General features: G+C 40.2%; 1 protein-coding gene across 1 annotated transcript in view; it reads right to left on the reverse strand.

Annotated features, from left to right (window-relative positions):
- megf6b (multiple EGF-like-domains 6b) overlaps positions 1 to 26,456 on the reverse strand; it is an 87,739-nt gene that overhangs the window by 3,338 nt on the left and 57,945 nt on the right. The window contains exons 7-35 of the mRNA XM_084736689.1: positions 22,525 to 22,650; positions 21,665 to 21,787; positions 20,242 to 20,364; positions 19,989 to 20,126; positions 18,792 to 18,914; positions 18,446 to 18,568; positions 17,338 to 17,508; positions 15,539 to 15,670; positions 15,293 to 15,421; positions 15,068 to 15,196; positions 14,358 to 14,492; positions 13,133 to 13,267; positions 12,651 to 12,776; positions 12,416 to 12,547; positions 11,925 to 12,053; positions 11,664 to 11,795; positions 10,223 to 10,351; positions 10,002 to 10,130; positions 9,006 to 9,134; positions 8,787 to 8,915; positions 6,591 to 6,719; positions 6,302 to 6,430; positions 5,088 to 5,216; positions 4,804 to 4,935; positions 4,578 to 4,706; positions 4,351 to 4,479; positions 2,920 to 3,048; positions 2,625 to 2,753; positions 107 to 235 (exon numbers count right to left, since the gene is read on the reverse strand). Of these exons, the coding sequence (XP_084592815.1) occupies positions 107 to 235; positions 2,625 to 2,753; positions 2,920 to 3,048; positions 4,351 to 4,479; positions 4,578 to 4,706; positions 4,804 to 4,935; positions 5,088 to 5,216; positions 6,302 to 6,430; positions 6,591 to 6,719; positions 8,787 to 8,915; positions 9,006 to 9,134; positions 10,002 to 10,130; positions 10,223 to 10,351; positions 11,664 to 11,795; positions 11,925 to 12,053; positions 12,416 to 12,547; positions 12,651 to 12,776; positions 13,133 to 13,267; positions 14,358 to 14,492; positions 15,068 to 15,196; positions 15,293 to 15,421; positions 15,539 to 15,670; positions 17,338 to 17,508; positions 18,446 to 18,568; positions 18,792 to 18,914; positions 19,989 to 20,126; positions 20,242 to 20,364; positions 21,665 to 21,787; positions 22,525 to 22,650 (3,786 nt within the window). The remainder of the gene's footprint in view (positions 1 to 106; positions 236 to 2,624; positions 2,754 to 2,919; positions 3,049 to 4,350; positions 4,480 to 4,577; positions 4,707 to 4,803; positions 4,936 to 5,087; positions 5,217 to 6,301; positions 6,431 to 6,590; positions 6,720 to 8,786; positions 8,916 to 9,005; positions 9,135 to 10,001; positions 10,131 to 10,222; positions 10,352 to 11,663; positions 11,796 to 11,924; positions 12,054 to 12,415; positions 12,548 to 12,650; positions 12,777 to 13,132; positions 13,268 to 14,357; positions 14,493 to 15,067; positions 15,197 to 15,292; positions 15,422 to 15,538; positions 15,671 to 17,337; positions 17,509 to 18,445; positions 18,569 to 18,791; positions 18,915 to 19,988; positions 20,127 to 20,241; positions 20,365 to 21,664; positions 21,788 to 22,524; positions 22,651 to 26,456) is intronic.

Raw genomic sequence — 26,456 nt, forward strand, 5'->3', positions numbered from 1 at the left:
CTGAGGGAGGGACAGGAGAGACATTTTCAAAAACGGCACAAATTAGGCATGAAGATGCCATTAATCCTGTTATTGTGTTGGGGTAATCAGCAGTGATTTGAGTGACCTCTGTGGCAGCGAGCTCCGTGGTGTCCTGCAGGACAGATGCAGTGGCCCGACACGGGGTGACAGGAGGCTCCATTCATACAGTCACACTGCAGCTGGCACAGCGGACCGTGGAGACCAGGAGGACATGCTGAGGACGAGGAGTTCATACCACAAGATTTAAAACTCACCGTCATGGTTTAACATGTTCTCACTGGATTAATAAATCAGCATAAACAAGAACCGTCTCACAAATTTGTGTTGTTCTTTTCTGCTTTCCTCCCATTAATTATATCAAGACTCCTCAAAGTCATCTTGTGACCCTTTGGAGGGGCCTGACCCCCAGGTTTGGAACCACTGAACTGAACTACATGACTAGACTAAATGCTGCATACACACTGATACATCCATATTAAAAAATATATATTATATTATATTATATTATATTATATTATGACTCAATGGTCATTTTTCTGCAGAGTAGTTTTATTTTAAACAACATTTCTGAGATTTTACTTAAGTAGGATTTTGAATGAACTTTTACTTGTCAAGATTGTTGTTCTGAACATCTTCATCCTTCATCCACTACCGTTATTGAAACTCAATACTTTTTTGGTATTGACTGAAATTTGCATTAAATGCCTGGTCAGATTCTGTACACTACTACATTTAGGCAAAGTTCTTGCACAGATGCTTGGGTTTTAATATAAAATGTGGCTTTCTTTGTTGAATAAAGAATATTTTTTCTCACAAACTCATGTATTGTGTTGTCACTTGTCTTACAGTCACAGTGAGAGATCATTTCTGTTTTTTGTCCTTCTGCATTTGTGTGTTACAAAAATATTTCATTCTTTAAAGGATGAGGCTGCCAATATTCTATATTTTCGCTGTTGTCTACAAACCTCATTCAAAGTTAAAAGAACATGTTAGTCTGTATCTTTATAAACAGATTATGTACATGAATGTCAAATCTGAACACAAGAGAAAACTATGAGGAGTATTTGTAGTCCACGTAGTATTGTGCCGTCATGTCTGAGCAGGCTTGAACATTTAGCTTTTTAAAATATTTATTTGCATCCATATGCAGATACGATCCTGTCTTAGATGTCGTCTTTCATCTCAAACTCCACTCTCATGTCTCAAGTTGCTAATCGGACTATAAACAATGACGGGCACACAGAAGAGGGAGTCTGACCTGGATATCAGTTATCCGTATCAGGATATCCCCTGGCTACACCGGAAGCCCCGAAACATTGGCCATCGTCACCAGAGGCTAAATCGTTGTCAAACGATAGCCGACAGGGTTCAGAGATCGGTTTGTCTCCAGGGGTTCTAATCCCCAGCCCATTGCTTCCCACTGAAAATGTAAATCTTCAGAATCAAAAAGAGTCATAAATAAATGTCTTTGTTTTTAAGAGCTGCATAACTTTCAAAAGACCAGGAAGTTTTTACAGCATTTTTTTGAGGAGACTCTGGAATCTCTTATTATATATTTGCTAATTTAATGAGTGTTTCTGACAGCAGGATGGTGTACGTGGAATTGACTCAAAATAAACTACACTGCCTGTTTTATTGTAATAGGAGTCATTTGGTGTCACACATTGATGTTTTTTATATGGAGCTCTAAGGCACGGAGGAATAAGATATATCAGGTTTTAGTTACATAAACAAAACGTGTTGTTAGAATCATTTACAGTGGAAACAGGCAACTTTTCAGCCCTCTATTGTGGTATTAATGTGCCAATATGGCAAAGATCACAGGTGTTGCGTTGAAATCCCATCGATATGTGGCCTCCCTGACCTTACTCTGCTACACCTTAACATAACCCACCCCTACACTATGGGAAACATTATCTGATGGGGGAACACAGTGTGACGCAACAAAGGATCGCTTTACGTTTCACCAGAGTCAGAGCTGAGCTCCGTAAAAGAAATGATCAACACCACTTTGAAAAAATGAGAAAAGAAAGAAGCACAGTCACTGAGGATGTAAATTGAAATTGTCACTATTGATACTGAATTTGAGAACCGGTATAAGCTATTGTAATGATGTTACAGAGCAATAACAGTTTTAGTTTGCATTACTGCTTCCAACATCATTTTCTCAGGAAAAATCTTCCTCACTGGCAGACCGATAGCCATTACACCGTGGAATCAATATTTGCTTAAAGGTAGACTCAGCAGGATTTGTCCAGGCTGTTTGTAAGCAAATCGGAAAGATGCCAGGATGTCAAATACTTACATTTTGAGTTGGTTAAGTGTCCTGAGCGCAGCAAAATAATGGCTGCAGGTTCTCTGCAGATACAGACACTACTACACACTTCTAGTGGGTCATAAGTTGAAAGGGATCATGTTTTTATGAGTCTATACATTATTTTTTAAGCACCGTGTTTCACATTTGCATTTAATAATGATAAAAAATTTGTCTATTTCCACTTTAATTGTTGTTTTTTGTCTTTAATGGGATTTATTTAGGAATAAAACAGATCAAATAACACTATAACTTCTGTCTCTCGTTGTGTATGTTCATGTGTCCTCACCATGTTCACACAAATGTCCATAATAGCCTGGACCACACTGACACGTCCCCGTCACTCGGTCACACGTGCCGTTATTTTGACAGGTACATGTCAACTGGCAGTTCGCACCAAATCTGCCTGCAGGACATTCTGGAGACAAATTAAATAAAACGGGAAGAAGAAAAAACAACTTGAGGACTTCACACTCACCTCTATGTTTATGTTGAGTGTGCTACAGAAGATCAGGAATGTGATAATGAGCTGAAGTAAGTGCATTAAAAAACAAACTACTCAATATAAAAGTGAGCGTTGTCACCTTCATCACATTGTGCACCCGTCCAGCCCAGACCACAGGTACAGTTGCCGGTCACAGAGTCACACACTCCTCCATTGCTGCAGTTACAGCGATGGACACAGTCCGCCCCAAACCAGCCTGGAGGACAGCCTGAGGGCAGAAAACACACCTCAAATTAACCCGAAGAGAACATTCTGCCTCATTATCAACACAGACAAGATAACAAGTTGTTTTTCTTCTTTAAAATTATTCCACTTGCAGACATCGGGGTTTCTTTTCTTCCTTCAGAAGGAGCCATTTGCCGCCCTTCATTTTTGTACAGTAAGAAAAACAACTTACACAGACATGAAAATTGCCCAAACTAGATAATCCATCACAGTGAGCTCAGAGTCTCGATGACACTAATGGAAAACTGCACAGAGTCTAGACTTTGAAATGAACTGAGGTCACAAAAACAGGTTACAGATAAAGACAGAGATGCTGTAGAGTATTTATGTACAATTTCCACATTATTCCTGCATTGTTTTTACTTTTCAACCACCTTACATTTGCTGGACTGTAAGTTCATTTCTACGTTAGCCTTATGGACAATCTATATTTGGTAATCTTCGATCTGTATTTTATTTTAGATTAGCAACAGTGATCAATATTCTTGAACTTTTAAATCAATTTTTAATGACCTTACATTTGCACTACCTCCATTAGCACATAATACACTGACAGCTCCCTGCAGTAGTTCTGTAGACTAACACTTCCCTTCTGTGTTTTTATTCTTATATTCCTGTGTGTATCAGTTTTTTTTTTATGCATGTGTCATATAAGCTACTGGATACCTAAATTTCCTTCTGGATCAATAAAGTGTCTGTTACATCTGATACTGCTGTTTCGAGGCAGTATCAGCTTCCTTTACATCAGATAAAATCACATGACTGATGATGTTTGAGGCTATTTCTAAACATAAAATACACACTTAGACAACAAGATCCAGGAAATCTTGCTTAATATAAAGTTGTGCAGACAACTAAAGAAAATAAACTAAGCCACTCTGTCTTCTGGTGAAACAATACTATAAATTTATTCTTTGAGCACAGATAAACAAACAGAGCTGTGCGTGTCCATTCTAGGTCTACGTCAGGGACATCAGGGACATCTTCTCAGCCATCAGAGCCAAGCAGCTCTTCCTTCTCCTGTTATGAAAGAAGTCACACTTCATTTGCCCTGGTTCTCCACTAAAACTCTGTTAACTTTGGGTGTCATGATCTTAATTTGATTTTTGTTTACTCTCGACTCTGATTATTGAAGATAAAACATCCTTACTTGTGAAAATCTGCAGTAAAAATTGGGGACACTGGTCACAATAGAGGAATCCAGTTAGTGATCTTCTGTAGAGGAGATAAAAGCTTTCACCACTAATTTTTGTCCCGCCGTTTATCAGCTGCACTGAAAACTCACCGTGTCCACAGTCCTCTCCTCTGTGTCCAGGGAGGCACACACAGCGACCAGTGACAGGGTCGTTCTGGGCTCCGTCTCCACACACCTTCGCCTGAGCACAGTTGACTCCATAGCGTCCAGCTGGACACGCTGTCACCACCGAGACACACACACCAGATTACTTATCATCCCATACTGAATGACATTATTTATGTATTCACCGTCATCACAGTTCCAGTTGGACTCACTGATGTTGCAGCGTGCTCCAATAAATCCTGCTGGACACTCGCAGGCTCCAGTGGAAGGAACACACTTCCCTCCGTTGTCACACTGGCACTCTCTCTCACAGTCGGGGCCATAATGACCATCTTCACAAACTAAACAGAGAACCAACATTTAGAGCTTCATAAAGACTTTGACTTCTTCAGTGTAATGTGATATGTGTAAGAGGTATAAATGTGCTGTTTTACATACTTTGGTCACATTTGGGGCCGTGGAAACCTGGAGCGCAGTAACATGATCCGGACACTGGGTGGCAGAGCTGGTTTGTCTCTGAGCACTGACACACCTGGTTGCAGTTCTGTCCAAATGTTCCTGGAAGACAAGCTGATGGAGGGAGGGACAGGGTTTGTTAGGGATGTTTTTTGCTTTCTGATGCATCATAAATCATCATTCAGTGCGCTTTTATTAATGCAAGAATGAGTCTTCATTTTCTGAATGGACCGTGAGGCAGAAACTGGCCCTGCAGCAGGACTCACTCTGTTCGCAGCCGTTTCCTGTTAATCCAGGAGGACAGCCGCATTCTCCAGAGACGTGGTGGCAGGACGTTCCCTGAGCACAGCTGCAGCGCTGCGTGCAGCCCTCTCCATACATGCCCGGCAAACATGCTAGAAGGACACAACAATATGACATGTTTATGGCTTTAACGTGGGAAAAAATGTATTACTGCACAGACATTCCCTTTTATTCACATCAATAAATCATATTTTTGGTGTCAACCTGCCTGTAGTTTTAACTGAAAATTTGTTTGTATAATTGGTCTCTTCTCTGTTGCTTAGTTTTTTTCACATTTTTATTTTTATATTTTTTGTTGTTTTTTCCCCTCATGCAGACTGTACGAGAAATAGGACAAGAACAATAAATGTATATCATAAACTTATGTCGGTTTTATTCATATAAGCCAAAATTATAAATTTGACTCACATAATAACATAATAATAATAATGATGATGATGATGATGATGATGATGATGATGACATGTTTTATATGTTATTTTCTGTCGTGTGTGGAACCCAGGTGGAGTTTCTGCTACCTCAGTGGAAGCTAACGGGGATCTGAATAAAGAATCAACTATTAAGTTACTGCTAATGCAATCTGAACATTTCCTGCTGTTGCAGCTTCACATTAAAAGCATTTTACTGGTGAAACACAAGTCAACTTTTATTAGTATTCACAGGATATTCAGTTCGTCAGTGAGCTTGACACTGACCTCGACTGTTCATCAAAAACACATCTACAAAACAAGGCATTAGTCATTTTTGGCATTTTTTGACAGAAGATCAGTTTGAAATATGGGACAAGAAGGGGCAACGACAGTGAGCTGTGAACATCTCCAGCTTCTCAGCCAGGTAACTAACTCCTTTCACTGTGCTCTGCTGTTCACAGACTCTGTGTGCAACCATGTGCAGCGTAAAATCAGAACCCAGTTGCTCATAAAATCCTGAAAAAAGGCCAATTATTGCCTGACTTCTTTAATAAAACAACAGTTTTTACTCCCCCCACAACATTTGCTACTGCCACCAGGAGCTACAGGTGTTACCAAATCAATCATGCATTTTAGCCAAAATGAAAAAGTTTTCTTGGATCCAGCCCATGCCTGTAGATGTTTGAGAAGTCTATAAAATAACAAGACAAACTCCGTCCACCAGGTGTTGCAAGAGCACCACAGTGTCTCTGTCTGCAGGTTCGTACCTTTGTCGCAGAGTTTTCCTCTCCACCCTGCTGGACACTGACACTCTCCAGTGACGTGGTGACATGAAGCACCGTGCACACACTGACATCTTTCCTCACAGCCGGCACCAAACAAGCCTCGTTCGCATGCTGAGCAGAGGAAGGTGCAAATTGGAGGTTATAATTAACAAAAATACACAACATTTGCCAGTCCAACACTTTCCACGGTGCACGAGTCCCCATGAGGTCACAGTTTCTGCAGGTTCATTAGTTTTTCTACAGTAGTGTAGGTAGAGACTCTCTGGCTCACCTTTCTCACAGCGCTCTCCGATCCAGCCAGCGCTGCAGCTGCACCGTCCAGTCTGTCTGTCACACTGGCCGCCGTTCTCACAGTCACACTGCTTCTGGCAGTCAGTCCCGAACCGGCCCGGCACACACTCTGTGTAAACACACAGCAGCAGAAACACAAGAGAAAGAAAACAGAGACGTCATGATGTGAACCACACACGACAGGAAAAACCTGCACTGTCATATTTGTGCTGAGGGCTGCAACATGTTTTTTTTTCTTCAATAATTTATGGTTGGAGACAGTGAGGAGTTGGCAATCAGAGGTGGTAGTCACAGAGTTTTAGAGGGTCCAGACATTCCAGCGACAGGATTAGAGGTTTCCTGAGCGTGCGGAGGGGGGCTGGGTCTGGCACAGTGCGACAGAGAGAGGTTGTAACAGGCACAGAGGGAGGATAGTGTGTGATGTGGAGCTCAGAGGGAGAATGAGCTGGAAAGTCAATGCCGGGTCGAGCGAGACTTTTACAGGGCAGACTCGTCGGTGGCGCAGGAACAAACTCTGCCAGCAAATAACCAGACTGTAACCAGGCAATAACAAATGAGCTAAGGCTGCAGATTGAACTCAGACTGATGTATTTCCTCCGAACAGTAAAACTACCACCGACTTAAATGTTTACCTCTGGGTTCAGGTGATGTTATTCTTCTGCATTTCTGTCCAGACTAACCAACATCATTATAGCTCTGCAAGACGAGGCTGAATTCAGCATTTTGTTACTGACAAAGAGCCAAACAGCCCACAGTCTACTTTAAGATAAATCAGATTTACCTCAATGTTTATACATCAGTGCATGTATTTGTTTCCTCATTCTGAATCACTTCTGATTTGTTTGTCCTGCTTAAGTCTGTTAGCTGATTGGTTGGTGGAACTTCTGGTTAGATGTCAACAGCTGCTCTTTCATGGAAAATATTTCTTCAACCTGATTGAAATCATTCTGATGAAAGACTCCATCTTAACTGTCAACATTTGCCCTAAATCTGATAAGGTGTGCTTTTACATGCCCCAAAGCATTTAATCAGAACATATCGGTTTTGACATGTGCAAAGTGGTTATTCCTGCTGTGAAGCATCTAATCAGCCACAAATATAACAGAAGAAGAAGTGGTTCTGCCCGTTAGTACAATTTTGGAACAATATTTGTGTTTCTGCTGTTCTTTATAATTGAGCAACATTCTTGCAATCTTAAAACAGGGGGAGAAGATGGAACAGGACATTTTTCAGCTCATTAAGAAGCTTGTTCATGTGACACAGTGTTACCGCCACGTGGGGCAAACATGCACAGATTAAGCATTTACATGATTATTATGCACTAACATTTTTCTTCATAACGGATTATCAAAGGTTTACACTGTCCCTCTCAACCTGAATGAAAATTTCTTCCAATCAGGCTGGATTGACGTGAGGACATGACCATGGACATGAGTACATTTTTATTCTGATTGATGGAATATTAAGCCCATGTAAACACATCTATTGGCCATCATAGCTACTCACATTAACCGACAATTGTGATATTAAAGAGTAAATTTAGATTGGTGGAAAATATGTGATAGTAATTCGCTGAATTCAGTTTAGAGAGACACGTGTCAAGTAAGGTAAAAATAAACATGGAAAAAAAACATGCACAAGGTTCTGGATGTAAAAAGAGGCAGGAAAATTCTGGTTTTGTACCAGCTGGGTCTTATTTTTGTAGTTTTGTTCTTCATTCATTTTGGTAATAATGACACTGTACTGGGAATCTGTGAATATGGTAAAATTGCAAGTTAAAAAAACTCCCACTTTAGCCAAACTTATTTGGAAGTGATAAACAAGTGTGAGCTCTAAACATCCATCAGTTTACAGGCCGATGGTTCAACTTTGACCTGTGGTACCTGCAGTTCTGCTGCACAGTTCTCCTGTGCAATGGATGTAATATTACTGTTACTTTTGGTTTTACCTCCAAATGAAATGAAAATATGATAAAACTGTTGGTCTGTCTGATCATCTCTTGTTTGTCACCACATCAGCCGTTTCCATAGTAATACCAGTGTTCTCGGACCCGAGATGTTATTATAAACGACAGCCAGAAGTACAAAAATAAAACTCAAGTTGTAATAAATGAGAATTTTCCTCTAAATGCTCCATCTGACGGTGGTTTTGTGGTCACACATACAGAGACTCTTACCCAATTCACAGGCTGTGCCTGTCCATCCACTGGCACATGTACATTTTCCATTGGTCTTGTTACAGGTGGCTCCATTCTGACACAAGCAGCGCTGCTGACAGTCCGCTCCATAAAACCCTGCAGGGCATTCTGGGAGAAAAACACACACAAAACTATCTTGTGACCCCTTATTTACCTGTCAGACAGATGATTGCTGTGCTCTGTGTCGTGTCCACTCACCTTCTGTGCAGTTGGGTCCAGTCCAGCCCGGCGTGCACACACACCGCCCACTGGCCGGGTGGCAGATGCCATCGTTACGGCAGCTACAGGTTTGGTTACATCCCTCCCCATAGGAGCCGAGTGGGCATGCTGCCAGGAGAGGGACAAACAATATCATTACCTCCTCATGAACTCTGCTGATCAAAAGTGGAAATTCCAGCAGTCTGGTAAGTGATACAGGCCGCTGCATGGGGAGCATCCAATCGGTGCTTTCTCATGTGTGACTGGGCTGGGTTTTCCCAAATAACTCTGAAACCAAGCGTGTTTTTGTTCCACTGTGAGTCAGCGTTACAAAGATGTTCTCGCTGCTTCAGTGCTGCTGCACAAATGTCCTGGTATGAACCATCTGAGCCCCTGATTCCACCTTTCTTTTATAACTCTGGAGTACAGAGGTGGCAAAAGAACACACATTCTGTTGGTACTCCAAGTATAAAAGTAAAAAAAAAAAAAAAAAAAAAAAAAAAAAAAAAATACACATATATATATATGTATAGGGCTACCATGTAACAATCAATAATGGTATTGTATAAAATACATTTAAGGTTTTACACATTTCTATTGTTTTCACTGCTTTACTGTTTTTAGGTCAATAATAAGATAATATATAAGATAATGTCCACTTTCAATATTTGTGGTTCCATTTATTTGAAATGAGTCTTTATGTTGGGAAGGTGGCATGTAATTAAACAACGTTAAAATCAATAACTACTATTAATAATAATAATAATAATAATGATAATAATAATAATAATTAATTAATTAATTAATTAATTAGAATAACTCAAAAGCATTAAAACTAAGTAAAAAGCCTGTTTTAAAAATGTAGGAAGAAGAAAGTACAGCTATTAGCATTAAAATGTAGGGAGGAAAACAAAAAATAAAAATAAATATAAATAAAATACAAATACTCAAGCAACTGTGAACTTTAAAACATGTTGTGGTGGAGGTGTCACTAACTCTGGTTGCAGAACGGGCCGATCCAGCCTGCAGGACAGGAACAAACTCCACTGAGGTGGTCACAGCTGCCACCATTTAGACACAAACATTTTTCCTGACAGTCCAGCCCGAAGAAACCCTGAGGACACGCTGAAACACACACACGTAAAGACAACTTGTTACTAACATACGCACATACTTAGCAGGTGACTTTAGTTTCGTGTTCAAGGAGCTTCTCTTACGCTTTTCACAGAAGGTCCCGGTCCACCCAACCTGACAGGTGCAAGCTCCACTCACATGGTCGCACAACGCCTTGTTGTCACACTGACATCGGTGGCGACAAGCGAGACCAAACATACCTGCAGGGCACTCTGAGGGAATATCACATACACACACACACAACTTAGACTTGCAGGCTGGTAAAGTATAGCTTCATGTAACATTTAACCAGTCCAGTGTCAGGTTATAAAGGCTGACTGAAAAATGACAAACGGTAAAAAAAAGCAAGTGCCTATCAATCAGAAGAAAGCAAACAGAGACTAAACTGAAATATTAAAGCTACTGTGTGAAGGATTTGAAATTATTACTTTGGCACCATCCGGTGGTAGCACCAAAAACTACACTGTGCAGATTGATAAACAAACTGCTAGTGACTGAACCGGCTGAGAGGAACACATGCTGTGTATTCAAATATCTACACTAACATACTATTTACTATGACAGGAAAATTATAGTTTGTCAGATTCCCAAAACAGTCATATTGTAGGCAGTCACATTTTGCAGCCTGCAAGCCAGCATGCTTTTTTGGCTATTTTGATCCTCAATCCTCTATGATGGGTGTATGAGCAAGAGGGCCAAAGTTCAATGTGCATTTTTATGACAATATAGTATGTCCCACTTGTATGTATACTGCATGCAACAGTAAGTATAAGGTCAGCTGCAGTACGTACTAAAAGTCAAAGGATAGCACAAACTGTTGCATAATCTCTGCCAGTCGTGAGCACAAGTGACAGTGTGCAGGATTTTTTTTTTGGTTCTTTCACAGTCAGAGTTTTTGATGTGATGCACATGTCAATGAGACTTTCTGGTGAACAAAAACTGTTTTGTCTCCTGTGTTTTGCCAGATGAAAAAAAAAAATTTGCAAGGATAATTTTTCTAAGTTACTTTTTTTTTATCTATGAAAACATTTGTTTTGTTTTTTGGATCCAGGGTTAATCAATAATAATCTGCTATAAGCAAAAGTCCATGACTTGCTAAAACACAATATATGTGTGTTATGTTTAGAGTGTGTGGAGAAATTAAAACTCACCTGGAAAAAAATGTGAATGATTTTATTTAGAACATGGGTAGTGACGCACTTTAGTCTTTTGTGGCCTAAATAAGCATTACAACAACAAACACTAAAAAATTATCCTGATAAATAAAACAACCTTTTGTCTTGTGTTTCACAGATGAAAAAAATGTATGATTTTAAGGAACCTTTTTTTCCCCCCTGCTCTTAAGTCATAAACACAGGAGAGAAACCATTTTAAAACAGACATGGCAGATAGATCATCAGAGTGTTTTGCTTTTCAGGGCTTCCATAAAACATGCTATGATCACAAAAAAATGTACACATAGTAACTTAAATCATGACACACTTTTGTGTCGACATGCTGTAACACAAACGCATAACTACATACTCTGATGGCATTGTGCTCCGGTGTAACCAGCCTCACAGTTGCACTGGCCCGTCACAGCGTCACAGCTGCCGTCTCCGTTTCTACAGTTGCATGTTTCTGCACAGTCGCTCCCCCAGTGTCCTGCATCACAGGCTGCAGCACAAACATCACATCTGAGAGTCACACACAAGCAGGAACACCCTCTGCTGGCAGATCAGTGTCGGAATGAGCTCATGTTAGATTGTATCTGCAGTGATAACGAATGTTTTCCAGCACTGTTACCTTTCCTGCAGTTGTGTCCAGTCCAGCCGGGAGCGCAGGTACACCGACCACTCACAGGGTCACAGCGAGCGTTGTTCTCACACACGCACTTCATTTGGCATCCCTGACCGAAACGTCCACTCGGGCACGCTGCACAAGGAAAAAGAAAAAATCTAAAACATCAAGAAACATCAGGATTAATCTACCATAACCAACTCCACCAGATTGCATGGAAATGCAGCAAGTTCCCATGACAGTTTAGGCTCCATAATTTAGCCGTCAGTGGTTGAATTAAATTAGTTCTTCCAGTGAAAACAGGTCCGAGGTGGTTTTCAGGGCAGCGGAAGGATTTTAACTAATGACCTCGAAGAAAAACTACTCCGTCTTTGAATGTGCTGCTTTATTTCTTGTCCAAATTGCACCACTGCATGATTTCCATATTCCGCTGTGCTGCCATCCTCCTCAGCAAGATGACTGTTTAATGCATGTTGCTATGGAAACCAAATACTCACAGTTCTGGCAGAGTCTGCCCATGAACCCTGGAGGACAGCTACACGACCCGTTGTGTTTATCACACACACCTCCATTCTCACAGACTGGACAGGTCTCTGTGCAGCCTGGACCCCAGAAACCCTCTGGACACACTGTAAAAATAATGATTAATATTCAACATTTTTATCATTATACTGTTAAATTTCATGTGGTTCTTTTGCACTCAGCTGTTTAAAAACATCTGTCTGCACTCACAGCTCTCACAGTGCGTCCCTGATGTCCCTGCTGGACACTTGCATTGTCCCGTTACTTTGTCACACGGAGCACTCGTGCAGTTACAGGGATGTACGCAACCTGGTCCAAATGTTCCCTCTGGACAGTCTGATACAGGACACACAGGAGAGGTTTGCATGAAAGAGCCAACCATAAGGGGGGAAAATGAGAGAACGAAGAATTTTGCATTTTGAGAATAAAGTTGCAATATCTAGAATAAAGTCAAAATGTTTACATGTCAAGAACAAAGTTGAGAAACTGAGAATGAAGTCCAAAAGTCAAACTTTCAGTATCAGTCTCAGGCATAAGAAAAAAATGATGATTAAGTAAAAAAGGTATTTCACTTTATTCTCAACATTTCCACTCTCTAATCCTCCTCTGTAGATTTGTCTCAACAGGACAAAAAATGAAGACAAAGGAACTTTAAATGATGAGGAAAGTGTGTCTCCTGTACGGCCACCTACCCTGATCACAGTTTTCTCCATGACGACCAGGTGGGCATTTCCGTTGGCACTCTCCAGTCACATGATCACATGACACTCCCGGTGGACAGGCGCACTTCTTCTCACAGCCGGCGCCATAGCTACCTGGAGTGCATTCTAGAGACAAGACAGGACAGAGCACTTACTCAACTGTAATACGAGAGATGGGAAATCATCCTCCTCCTTCATTTTAATGAGGGGCTCAGTGATTTTCTGATTTAGAAGAGATCTGGTACTCATTGAACTTATATTTGTTAATATCTGGAGTCCATTTATTAATGATATCAGAAGTTACCTTTTCTAAAATCTCATTCATACAATGACACATTCTGGACATGTCTACTGAGGACAATTTCAGACAATATTTCCATTATGCTACTCTGGCAAACCAGTGTTTCCCCCACTATTGCCTTGGGGTGGTGGCTCTCCCCTGAAAGGAATAAAATATTTTATTTACGTTATTTATCTAATTTATGTGCACTCATTTCATTTCAGCTCAGTGTGGGAGTTTACAGCGTTTTGCACAAGGTCAAGTCAGGGTTTCTCTCCTCCTCCTCTGAGAGCAGAGCAGAGGAGAGACAGATAAAGTTATTCAAGTTCATGACAACTTATTACATAACTTCAATAAAAGCTGCCCAACAAGAGTCATTTATTGATGGAAACCATCCTAAAATGAAAAACAGACAGATGTCGTCCCCAAACCAGTCACACTAGTCAGCTGAGTTTGCACCTAAAAACATGCATATAGCATCACTTGCTACGATATTAGCAGTTAGCATGCTAGTTAGCACTGATATCTGTTTCTGCAGGCGTCTGCAGGTTTACAGTTACTGAACTTATGCTGTCAAATGAATGACAGTCATAGGAAAAAAACTTTGAGACAGGCAGGAGGAACTATAGGATAATATTAGCCATGACAGCTGTCAGTTTGCAGAGCAGTGGTGTCAGTCAGTTAACTCAGTGTAAACCCTGGAGCAACACTGTCTGACTGCATGTCTGCAGGTACATCATCAGTGGGCGTCTAGACTTGTGTTTTGTTTTTTCTTTGTTGTGTTTTGTATTTAACTTTGCAAATACTTGTTCAAAAACTTAAAGTGAAATTCATCATCTGTCACTGGTCAATAAAAACACCTCAGAGCAGAACACAACCTCCAGTAAGTACAAGTCAGGTCTTTTGATGAGCAGACAATTGTGACAGTGTGCTCACCTTCCTTGCATGTGTTGCCCTGGTAACCAGATTTACAGACACAGGTGCCATGGCGACGGTGACACTCCAGAGTGTTCTGCTGGACACACTGACACTCCTCAGAGCAGCCTGCACCAAATGTCCACTTTGGACATGCTGAAGGAGAAAAAACAAGGAGAAGATTTACACCAGGATGGTGCTCAAGAAGAAATATGACGTTGCATTAAGACTGTAGCCAGTACAAATCCTTATTAGCTTGTTTTATTGGATATGGATGCTGACAGTGCTTATAAACTTCACAGTGAGTCTGTCAATCATTGATTTTATAGTCTGGTGTTCCTGACATAAAGAGTTTGTGAAGGGTGAGTGTCTAAGTTTATGATGACGGGTTATTTAAGAGGACTGCCTGATTTAATACTACTTTAAATATATATGTGCATTGATACAATACTGTTACAATGCAATAAAATACACACATTACCTGATGTTAAACCAAGAGATATGACAGCAGTGACAACTTTTTTTTTTTTTGCATTTAATGCGAAGAAATTATAAATTACATGAAATAAGGTATGAATGATTAATGGGCTAAATACAATATTTACAAATGTGCATGTTTTTCTGTTGCCTGTTTATCTATATTTTTCTATAGCATATCCAGTATGTAAAATATGTTTTTCTGTGCACATATTCTTAAAACATAACTTGATAATTGGGATGGTGGGACTTACGTAGGTGGCAGAAGCGTCCGTAGAGTCCAGGATCACACAGACAGGCTCCATAGGTCCGGTGACAGCGCCCGTTATTAGCACAGTTACACTTCTTGTTGCACTGCTTCCCGTAGAAGCCTTTAGGACAGCCTGCACACAAGAAACAAATTCAACAACTGGGAAAAATTAAGGAGCAAAAACTTTTGTGTGGGACACAACTGGGAGACAACTGGGGAGACAACTCACCATCCTGGCACAAGTCTCCACTGACCCCAGGCGGACAGCGGCAGCTCCCACTGACGGGATCACAGCTGGCACCGTTTTTACACTTACAGGGGAAGGAGCAGTTTTTACCAAAATGTCCCTCGGAGCACGCTGTGAGGTTGGAAAACAAAAGGGTTGATCACTGCTAAACTCTCAAGAATGACTTTATAATTTGATACAGAGTGACAGGATACACATGTGTATGCATCTGTGTGTCAAGAATCTCACTCTGGTTGCAGATGATGCCGATCCACCCATCGGGGCAGTCGCAGCCAGTTTTCCACGGATTGCATTTTCCTCCGTTAGAGCAGTCGTCACACGTCAAACTGCAGTCGTTACCAAACGTGTCGTTCAAACACACTGGAAACAAGAGGTTAATGAATGAGACAAAGGTCATTGCAGCCATGACAGTTCATAATGAAGGATGCATTTATTTATTTTTATCTAAACTGTAATCATGACAGTTGATGCTCACAAACAAAGAATTTACTGTCTCAGTTACTTAGTAACTCGGAGGCTATCAATGCGCCAGTGTTCAACTTTTATTACAAATATTAGCGAAGCTAAAAGGAGTTTATGCCACATTGAGGCCAAATGCTGTTGGAAATTAGCATTGATGAAAAAATCAAGTCAAACCGTGATTTATTTGAATGGACAATGTTTCAATCCCAGTCGGATACTTGTCAGGTCAAACTAGCATTATCGCCTTGTGGTTGCAGGCCTCTGCCAACCAGTCAAGTTACAGTTTACATCCTTGTCTGTCCAGACTCATGTAATATATGTAGTAAAGTAAATCATGGGACTGAGGTGGGACAGAAAAAAAGTCAACACAAGCAGGCAGGATTCATGTTGGTGCCATTCTAATATGAATAAAATAAAGACTTTACAGAAATTTAATGAATGGTGGTAATGTATCTTTTTTTGCAAGTTGGAAGTTCTCACGAGAGCTATTATGATGTCACAGTCGAGTTGACCTTTGACCTTTTGGATATACAATGTCATAACTTTATCATTTTGTCCTATTAGACATTTTTGTGAAAGTTTGTCAGAATTACCACATGAAATCTTGAGTTATGGGCAACGGGAAGGGCGTACAGACAACCCAAAACTGCATTACTTCTCTTTTTCTGTCTATACCCACCCTACTCTGCTGTGATTGACTAGTACTCGTTGCTTGATGCTAGCTGTGAGTGCAACTCCTGCCCAACTGCTGTGAGCAAGGCTGTAATATCAGCAGTTATGAGAAGTTTAGAGAGGAGGTTGTGGTGGTTGAATGGGTCAAACACAGGATATGAGACCTTGTCCCCTGAATGAAAGTCGTACGAAAATCATTGTTGATTTTTTTTATTTTTAGACTTACTTGACTGATTATTTTCAGTTTTATTTCAAATTTTCAGTCGCAGTTTGGTTAGGTTAAGGCACCAAAACTACTTTGTTAGGTTTAAGACAAGCTCTTGGATGAAACAGACCCTTTCAGAAAGCTGATCACATATTACAAAGGTTTTCTGGCAATCATAATGACATGTCGAGGCAACAAGCCAATCACAGCACAGCAGGGCAGGACAAGTTGGAAAACACTTTTTTAGACAAAAAATAACGCCCCCAAAACAAAATGGTGTCAGCACATAGACTGCGTAAAAATGTCAAAATTTGTTTTGCAGGCATTACTCTTGTTAACTTCCAGTGAAGTAACATTAAACATTCAACTTCTGCTGTTGTCAAAATATTCCATAAAGTTTGGGTGACATAAACCAGACTTTTTGACTTCCTGTTTCGGGCTCCGTTTAGCTGCCAGGACGTATGAGCCTCAGCATTCCTGCCAGAGGAGCTGTGGTGTTACAGTATGTACCAACAGTCTGAGAGCAGTAATTAACCCCCACCGTGTGGTCTGTTCCTGTCCGCAGTAAACGAGTGTGTCAGACAGCTTCACCTCCCGGGACTCACACTCAGGTAATCAGATACAGTTTCCTCTTAATGATAATAAGCGCTTAATGGTTTTGGGTTTGGCCAGCGGGGGGGGGACTCACCAAATTTCTCTGCCAGGTTGCTTTCTGCCCTCAGCTCCCCCTCATCGTCTTCATAGTCGTAATAGCGCTCCAGGGGTTGGCTGTAGTCCTGCATCAAGGTGAGCTGCGGGTGAATCAAAGGAAGCTCGATGGCACCTCTGCTGGACAGGGCCTCGACTGCACCTTCTAGTGCTGCGAGGATACAGACAGGAAGAGAATCAATATTACACACTGTGAATAAAATACATTGTATGTCATTTAGTTTTGCATCTTACCGAAATTGCAGTATGGCCAAGTGTAGTATCCAGATTGCAGAATCAAATCAACATCATTATAATCATTTACTGTAGTGCTGTAGAAATGCACTGGCCTTCAAATGTTGTTCTCCAAGATGTAAGAAACCATGTTTATCAGGTACAGGCCCAGGACACACTTCATGAAAACACTTCTGAAAGAATGTGATCAGATCTCAAAGCATCTTAAATGCATCTTGGATGCATATACCTGCATTTAAATCTGTCCACTTGTGATTGGATCGCCTAAGACGCGTGTTAATAGCAAGTGTAAAAAGTATTATAATGGTAATAGTATGCAGTATTTTAAGCAGAGACATTTTGACATATCACAGTAGGAAAAGCACAAGTGTAAATAATAAAATGCTTCAGTTTCAGAGGCCTGGTATTGTGCACGCTGGCACACTGTCCTGCTGTCGTGGTTTACTGGGACACTTGAGAAGAACAGAACCATCTTTGATATTATTAGTAACACATGTGCTTTTCCTACTTAACAAGCCAAAATTTGCAGTGAAAAAGGCTTTTTATTCCATGATGGGCTGGCAGTATTACAATACCTGCCCTCTATGCTTTTTTTCAGTTGTGACATCAAACTGCAGGCCAGTTCAGAAGGGCTTGTTCAAATGGTACAGTCCTATTACATAAAAAGAATACAAGCACCATGTTGTAATACTCAAACTGCAATATCCATTTTTCCATTAACACTCACGATCTCAACTGACTCGATACACAGGATGTTGTTTGCAGTACGACAACAACAGTTTGCCAGGTCTTCCAGTGGCATGTTTCTGATGTAATTCACACGCACTCTCTTCAACATAATTGCTGATACTCACGGATGCAGGATTGCCGGTCCTCATCCAGACGGAAACCCCGGCGGCAGAAACATTGGAAGGAACCTGCGCTGTTCTGGCATGTGTGATCACACCCGCCATTAGCAGCCAGACACTCATCTACATCTAAACAACACAGACACAATACAGACTCAAACACTTTGTCTACATCAGCAGGAGAAGTTGAGAAAAGCCAAAGCAATTTAACCAAACAGCTCTCACTTTACGAGCTAGACTAAAACAAAGACAGCAGTGTGCATGTTTGCGTTGATGTCCTCAAAATCAAACTGGAACTCTCCCAAAATTCAACACAAGTAAATTATCAGTTTTGACTAAGATTTACACATACCATCACAGCTACATCCATCTGAGTTGAGTCTGTATCCTGCTGTGCAGTAGCATTCATAACCTCCGGGGTAGTTGGTGCAGTCCTGCTCACAGCAGGAGCTCTGCTCTCCGCACTCGTCCACATCTGCCAAACGCAACAAGCAGGAAGACAAAAATTATGAACCGACTGCTGTGACACGCTCCCCTGCTCACTGACAAAAACATTTTATGAGACAGTGTAAATCGTACAGGTTTAACAGCCAATTAAGGTCAAAGTTACAAGCAGAGGATAATATTACTGAGATTAACTTTTCCTTTGCAAACCTTGGCTTCCATCAGCAAATACTTTTCTAAAGCCAAAAAGTCAAGCGATGACCAAAAAGCATTTTAGAATTACAGATCAGAGTCCTACAGATCTTCCAAAGTCCCAATAGATGATTTTACTTGCAGTAAAATAATTTTCTGTATGTGTTTCCGTATGTACAGAGGCCCGTTTTATTTTTTCCCCAGTGTTTTTGTTATGTAGTTGGATTGAGTGATCATCTACACTAACTGAGATGTCATCTGCAGTATTAATAGGACTCCCTGGAGGAAGAGATCTGGTATCTCGAGGGGATCTCCCTGCCTTAATAAAAAAACAGCGTCATAAGGCAATAAGTTTTGTTTTTCATGCTAATGTATAATTATGGTAGAGTTTACAGGGAGGCACAGGGAATTATACTGCACAATATTATCAGTGTCACAAATTGTCATATTTAGGATTGTGCTAGAAATGTATTTATCAAATAATAAAGGATTATTCTGGTATTTTTAAACCTGAGCCCTATTTTTACAAAAACAGTACAGGTCCAGTATATCGTCCCAGCAGCATTCTCAGCCCAGATTTTTAAAAAATGGAATAACCCGTTAATCCAGCATCAGATTTGTTCACTGAATCCAAATCCTCTTGAACACCTTCTCAAATAAAACCAATGGAGTCTAATATCAGAGCCTTGCAATAAATCCAAACCTTCATAAAGGTTCAGTGTTTGGTCAAACTGTTTTACCATGCAGATGACCATCAGAACTAGACCCTAATCAAAAGTAGTGATAAACACAACTTTTCTAATCCATATAAAACTAAAAATTCAACTACAGATTTGAGTGATGATGTAGTATGTGAGTATGTCCTATCATCTGTTATAAGCATGTTTTACATCAGTGCATTAAAGTCTCTTACCAATGCAGGTTTTGAGGTCATCATCCAGTCTGTAACCATGGTTACAGGAGCAAATGGGCCCGTTGGTCGAATGTTGGCAGTGGTGCGAACAGCCGCCGTTGTTGTTCTCACAGCTGTTCACAATTTCCATCTCAATTCCTTTTACAAGTTCACAGTGAGACAAAGTGTTAATGAAAAAGACTGAAATATCTTGTGCTAAATAAATATCAGAGGTTTATATGCATGTAATAATATTAAAAGGGTTAGAACTGACTGTAGCACTGTTTTCCATCAGATCCCAGCTCGTAGGCAGCGTTACACACACAGGCGTAGGAGCCTGGTGTGTTGTGGCAGCCGTGAGCACAGTTGGCCTCTTCTGTCTCACACTCATCAATATCTGAGACAAAAATGATGAAAATAAATAAGACTGAATAAAAGGGATTAATACATCTGGTTTGCACAGGTTCATTTACATCCATCCTGTTCCCATATGTGCTTCTCATGAATAAAATCCATTTCTGAGCCTCTTTCACACACTTTTAACTCGGTGCTGGATGAAACTGACAACACAAAAACTCGCTTGAAAATTCTTGTTTTAACTTGTTTTGCTTAAAAGCTATATTTTAATCACAAAAAGGGGCATTTAGTAACTATACTGGAGCTTTCAGCTGTATCGCATAATCTGTGCTCAGTACACATGGGAATGTAGATTTTTCCATTTCCATTTCTCTGCTGTTTCTAATCTTCAAAGTGGACTTTCGAGCCAGCATGGTCCAGAAATTTTTTGAAAGTTCTCAGAAACCTAACTATCTCAGAACATCAAAAATTCCATGAAAACTGGGCCACCTTCGTCTGCTGAGGACAGGGTTCATACAGAACTTTTCAATCACTTTCAAGGTCCTAAACAAAAAGTTTCCAGCCACTGAAGCCTTAATCGTCAAATCTAGATGTTATCAGAAATGCAACTGTGAAGAAAAGTTTACAGAATTCATTTATACCCAATAAATCGATGTATATTTTTACTTTTGTGTATTTTACCAGCAGTTCATATTAACTTTGATTGTATGTTTTGATCATGATTATTTAATGTTAACTCATGGGAGTTGCATGAGTCTGTAGATAAAAGATTATTTTAAAGTATAGAGTATATTAAAATTCAAGCACTACTTATAACTTTGAAAATGTAACACTTAAATTTAACCATTTTCTGAGATGAAGATGAGTGTGTGATATGACCTAAGGCTCTGCAACAGCTATTAAATGTAGCAAGATTATTTTGTAAACCATTTTCTATATCCATCTCCTTATATTTTCCTCCCATGTAAAACCGATTAAAGGAACAGTTCACTCCAAAATCAAAATCCGAGATACAATTGGTGGGTGTGTTTTGGTAGAAAGAAAATAGTTTCTACATGAAAGGTCTGTGGATTATCTTGAATAACCAGGTCTGGATTTCTGGAAAGAGACATTGCTGTTTGGTTTTTCAAATGCATTTTTTGGGCACTTTGAGCACCACAAGCCCAGTACTTTCTAGTTCCTATATTTTCAAAACTGAACAACTCAAACCAAAACAGTCTAGATGGATAAACAGCACTAGGGGTAAAAGGAAAAATAAGTATTTTTGATTTTGGGGTAAACTGTCCCTTTATCTCTGAGCTACATCTATATAATTTCATTAATGTTACTGATGAATTTACCATCACAGGTTTTGCCATCTTCTGCCAGGATGTAACCAACTTTACAGTCGCAGTGAGCTTTTCCACCATCGACCCGACACTCATGCATGCAGCCTCCATTCTGATCTGCACAGGGATTCTGCACTGCAACACAAAAAGCACACACTCATAAACATAAATCCACCGGTGTCAGTCAAGCAGGGAACACTTCTGGCACGGTAATATAGAAAACTATACAAAAAAAACTGACATCTTAATACGGAGCATGTGGAGAGCCTTAAATCCACTCTGCCTCCCTGCACCTCCACATCATCTCTTTATTGTTCTCTCTGCATAGCTGTGTGTGTGTTTGACTTGTGTAAGCCTGTCCGGCATTTGGGATGAGAACCTTCAGCTCTGCAAAAATTAGAGGAAGCTGCTCACAGCCAACAATTACAAAGTAAAAGCATCTGAAAGACAGTAATTTAAAATACATATATGTATAATTTCCCACCCGCAGAGAGCTGCACTCAACCGCACGGCCTCAGAGATCAGAGAGATTAAAAGAAGCAAGGACGTCAAAATACTAATTTGAGAGAGAAAACAATGAAGAGATTCTGTGATTCACTCCAATTTAATGTCTCATCCCATGAATGACAAATAATCCTGCTCCAGCACAGACATCCTGTCAGATAATTGCATCTGGCAGCTGATGCAGGCAATGTGTTTTCAATGTTAGGATAAAATCTTCAGAATCACACCTTCATAATATTCCAAAGAACTCAGTTTTATTGGCACTCTCTTCACAGTCAACCAGCCATTCATTATTCCTCCTCTCCATCTCGTGTCATCTGTGTTAATGTGTATTTAGTGTTGTGTTACACCAGAGTTTGGGCACTCACGTTTACAGTGCTTGCCATCCTCTGCCAGCACGTAATTTGGCTTGCAGCGACAGCGGAAATGAGCGGCAGACTGCTGCACACAGTAGTGTTCACATCCTCCATTGCTGATGGCACACGAGTGGACAGCTAAAAAGAAAAAAAAAAGGATAAAATTTAGTGGCATGAAAAAAAGTCCAGAGAGACTTAAAGGGACAGCTCACCCTAAAATCAAAAATACATATTTTACCTCTTACTCATAGTGCTATTTATCTATCTGGATTGCTTGGGTGTGAGTTTTGGAGATATCAAACATAATGGTACTAGATGACACTCGGCTTGTGGTGCTCAAAGTATAAAAAAACAACAACAACAACAACAAAAAAAACAATAAAGCCATTTTACTTGACAAACTTTACAATGTGCCTCCTTTTTCAAGGAGCCTTGCATTTTTGATATTTTTCTTAGCCTGTTTGACCCACGCAATGAGCCTTTCACCTGAAGAATAAGTGGGAAATACCTGAAGTATCCAAAGAGCACCTGTATTGTGACCAACAGAAAGACCCAGCAGTGCTTCCACTCTTGTCTTCAAAACCACAGGGTTATTCAAAATAATCTACTGTGAACAGTTTAATATAGGAACTACTTTCTGTCTATCAAACCATGGTGATTCTTAGATGTATTTCAATTTTCTTTTTGAAAGATTATGAACAGATGAAGAAGTTTAAAACCCAATTCTCAACATTACGATCACCTGTAGTAATTTTGTAAGACTGGGCTGTACACTCCTTACGGCTGAACCAACTGGATGGTGAAACATATACATGTGCATCATACTTGCTACGAGTATAGTGAGTGTGAGCAACTGCAGCTGGATACAATCCAACTGACTTAAAAGCTACTGTATGGAAGCATTTTGGCTTCTGAAGTTGAAGGGAAAAGGACCTAAACAAGAGCCACACTGTGCACACGTTGCGTCTTGTGCTTACAAATATACTGTATTTTAAAAGTAGCAAATAGAAATATGGTCAGAATCAAAAAATCATGTAAAGAAATCCAAAATTTTGATGCATGAAGATGCATTGATGATTGTTTTATAATCGTCTTGTAGCCCTCTGAATCACAACTGAATCAAATCATGAGGTGCCAAAAGATTCCCACCTCTATTGAACAGATGTACACTTCATTCAGCGCAGTGATACCGTTGGCTGGTTCGGTTTGGTAGGAAGAAAACAGTCCCTACATTTAAGTGCTCACAACAAAGTCTGTGGATTATCTTGATAACAGGGTCATGATTTCTGGAAAGAGACAAGTTGAGTGCCATCTACTTGAAGTGTATTCAAGAAAAGGTGGACATCTTTATGGCTGATACCTTTAAAACTCTGCAACACACACCAAAGAATTTAAATATATAAATAGTACTATAGGTAAAATAGGTATTTTCAACTTGGGGGAGAACTTTAAATAAAGGGACAGACAAAGAGGCAATCACAGGGAATGAGAAAATCAGGTGTCTTTGCAGAAAACTGTCCATAAATATAACCTCCAGTTTCATGTTAGTCTTTCTGACTTTTGATTTGGCTGCAGTGTCACATCTACAGGAAAATTTCTCAGAGAGGTCATGACCGCCGGACTGACATTCCTACAAGACACTGAGAGAATACCTCAGAGAATTACTATGCTCTGAGCCACGAGAGATCCATCACCACAGAGAAGCCAAAAATCACAGAGATTTGAATGGCAGGCTCTCTGTGGTGGACAACACTCGTCTGGGGATGAGGTTGAGGGCAGAGTCAGCTCAATCTTCCCTCATCTGTATTTCTCTTCTTCGTAACAACAGATGAAGCCCCGGTAGACGGCCTGGACTTGATTCTTTCAGAGAAAACAACAGGTAGAGGCCGAACAGCCCGGTTTTCTCAAAGACGGTGTTTTTTCATACTGGAAGGTTGGAGTCAAGATCCATCCATCACAAGTGCACGTCAAACCGCCGAGTGCTTTCCAGCTCAAATATTATTCAGCCACACGCTAAGTGTGTGGGATACATCTGACCTCTGCTGGCAGATCAAGAGCTGGATAAGACTGAATCGATTTGAGGACATCTGCTCTTCTGTTTCTCCCTCTGACAATATGCTGTGTTGTCCTTTATTCAGTACGCATGGTGCAAAAATGAAATACTCACTTGTTATACAAAGCTGATTTCAGTACAGGATCTATTTGTGAACATTTTGCAGCTCGCCTCTGCACAATCTTAACACGACTGTCAGCAGATAGATATGCAGCCTCACAGATAAGCTTCACCTGGGAGTCACTCCAGATGTGCACTATGATTATTAGTGCAATCAGTCATTTCTTCATACAACAGCTGTCACACGCACAAGAGCCTCTCAGGGACAGTTGGGTCCCAAGTATAGTGTCTGCTCTGTAAGACAATGAAACAACTTTCGCTTTATGAAGCCAAGAAACACAATGATTTCTACTCTAAACGTCAGGACGCTCTATGTGTATACATTCCTGACTGTAGACACTGGTGCCAGGTTTATACTTGTTTCCCTATCAGCTATTTCGGGAAAAAACAAAATTTAATGTATCTGGCGTGACAGAAATGACACGGAGAAACTGCATAAACACTGCAGAGGTCAAGAGTGACAGATTGCATTTAAGGAGTGACGCTTATGTTAATGTTCAAATAACATACGAGCAGAATTTAATGGAGGGAAAATCTGGAATCATAAGTAAATGAGATACAGAGACCACAGTCATCTAAAATGTTTTTGTGCCATAGAGTTTGTCACATCTAATGAAACTCTGTGTGAACACTTCAACATGAGACACAATGGCATCAAAAATATGTTTCTTGGAATGAGTTTTGAATTTCATTTATACTGTCATCATGAGGTCCATTTAGTAGCGGTTCTGAGGCTGTTTGTGTCACACAATCTTCCCCTTCAGCAGATGGAGTTTGCCCAGTTGTCGTGATATTACAGACATTTCAAATTTTCTGTGCCTTCATCAAGAGATGATGGGAAACATGGACAGAGAGATGGGGGCCAACCAATCAGCAACTAATCTGATAATCAATTGTGTAAGAAATTTTCTTGCCAAACTTTATCTGTCTCTAGTTTCTCATTTGCAAGAATGTGCTGCTTCACTTTGTGTGTGATTATAAAATAAATATCTTCACAAGAACCTTATAAAACCTCTTACCAGCGACACCAGATCCTATATAATGATGTTATGTTAGATGGTGTGTGAGATATTCTTGTTTTTTGTATTAATTTGAAGTTATATCTACAGTATTAACAACAATTTAGAACAATTTGAGAACATTTACAACACGGCAGACAGCAAATTAGAAGACCGACATACTGTTGAGACTAACTGGGAACTGTCCATGTTAATCAACTGGGCTGAACATACGAAGTGTCCCGCTGTGTGGAGCAACATGGCAGACTCACAATCTGCGGGGACAGTTTTGTTGTCCGTTCTATTTTTTCCACTGTCAACAAGCAAATCTGGCAAGAAAACATACTTCTAATCTACTATACACGATGTCTATGATGTATTATATATAACAAATGATTTGATTCTGATAAATGATGAAATCTGAACATTATTTCCAACTTGCTTCATTTCTCTCCCTGCTGTTCTCCTTTAGTTTCAATTTCACCAATTTTTCCTCCACATGATGAAATATGACAATCTGCCCATCCATTATATTTATTAGAAATAGTATCTGTGCTGTTTTTGGTTGTATTTTTTTAAATGACGTACTTATTCCAACTATTCATCAGTAGTGCCTACAGGGAGGGAGAGAGATGAGCAGACAGACAGGAGGGAAGAAAAGAAAGCGTCCGCTTTTTAGGGAACACATAAAAAGCTTTAAATTTGTTTTAAAGGTCAACTTTATGTGTGAATATAAACAGCAGAGGAGCAGAGTCATGCATTTACCAGCACTG

Source organism: Lutjanus erythropterus, chromosome 2 (genome assembly GCF_056507025.1).
Source record: "Lutjanus erythropterus isolate fLutEry1 chromosome 2, fLutEry1.hap2, whole genome shotgun sequence".
Classification (NCBI taxonomy): Eukaryota; Metazoa; Chordata; class Actinopteri; order Lutjaniformes; family Lutjanidae; genus Lutjanus; species Lutjanus erythropterus.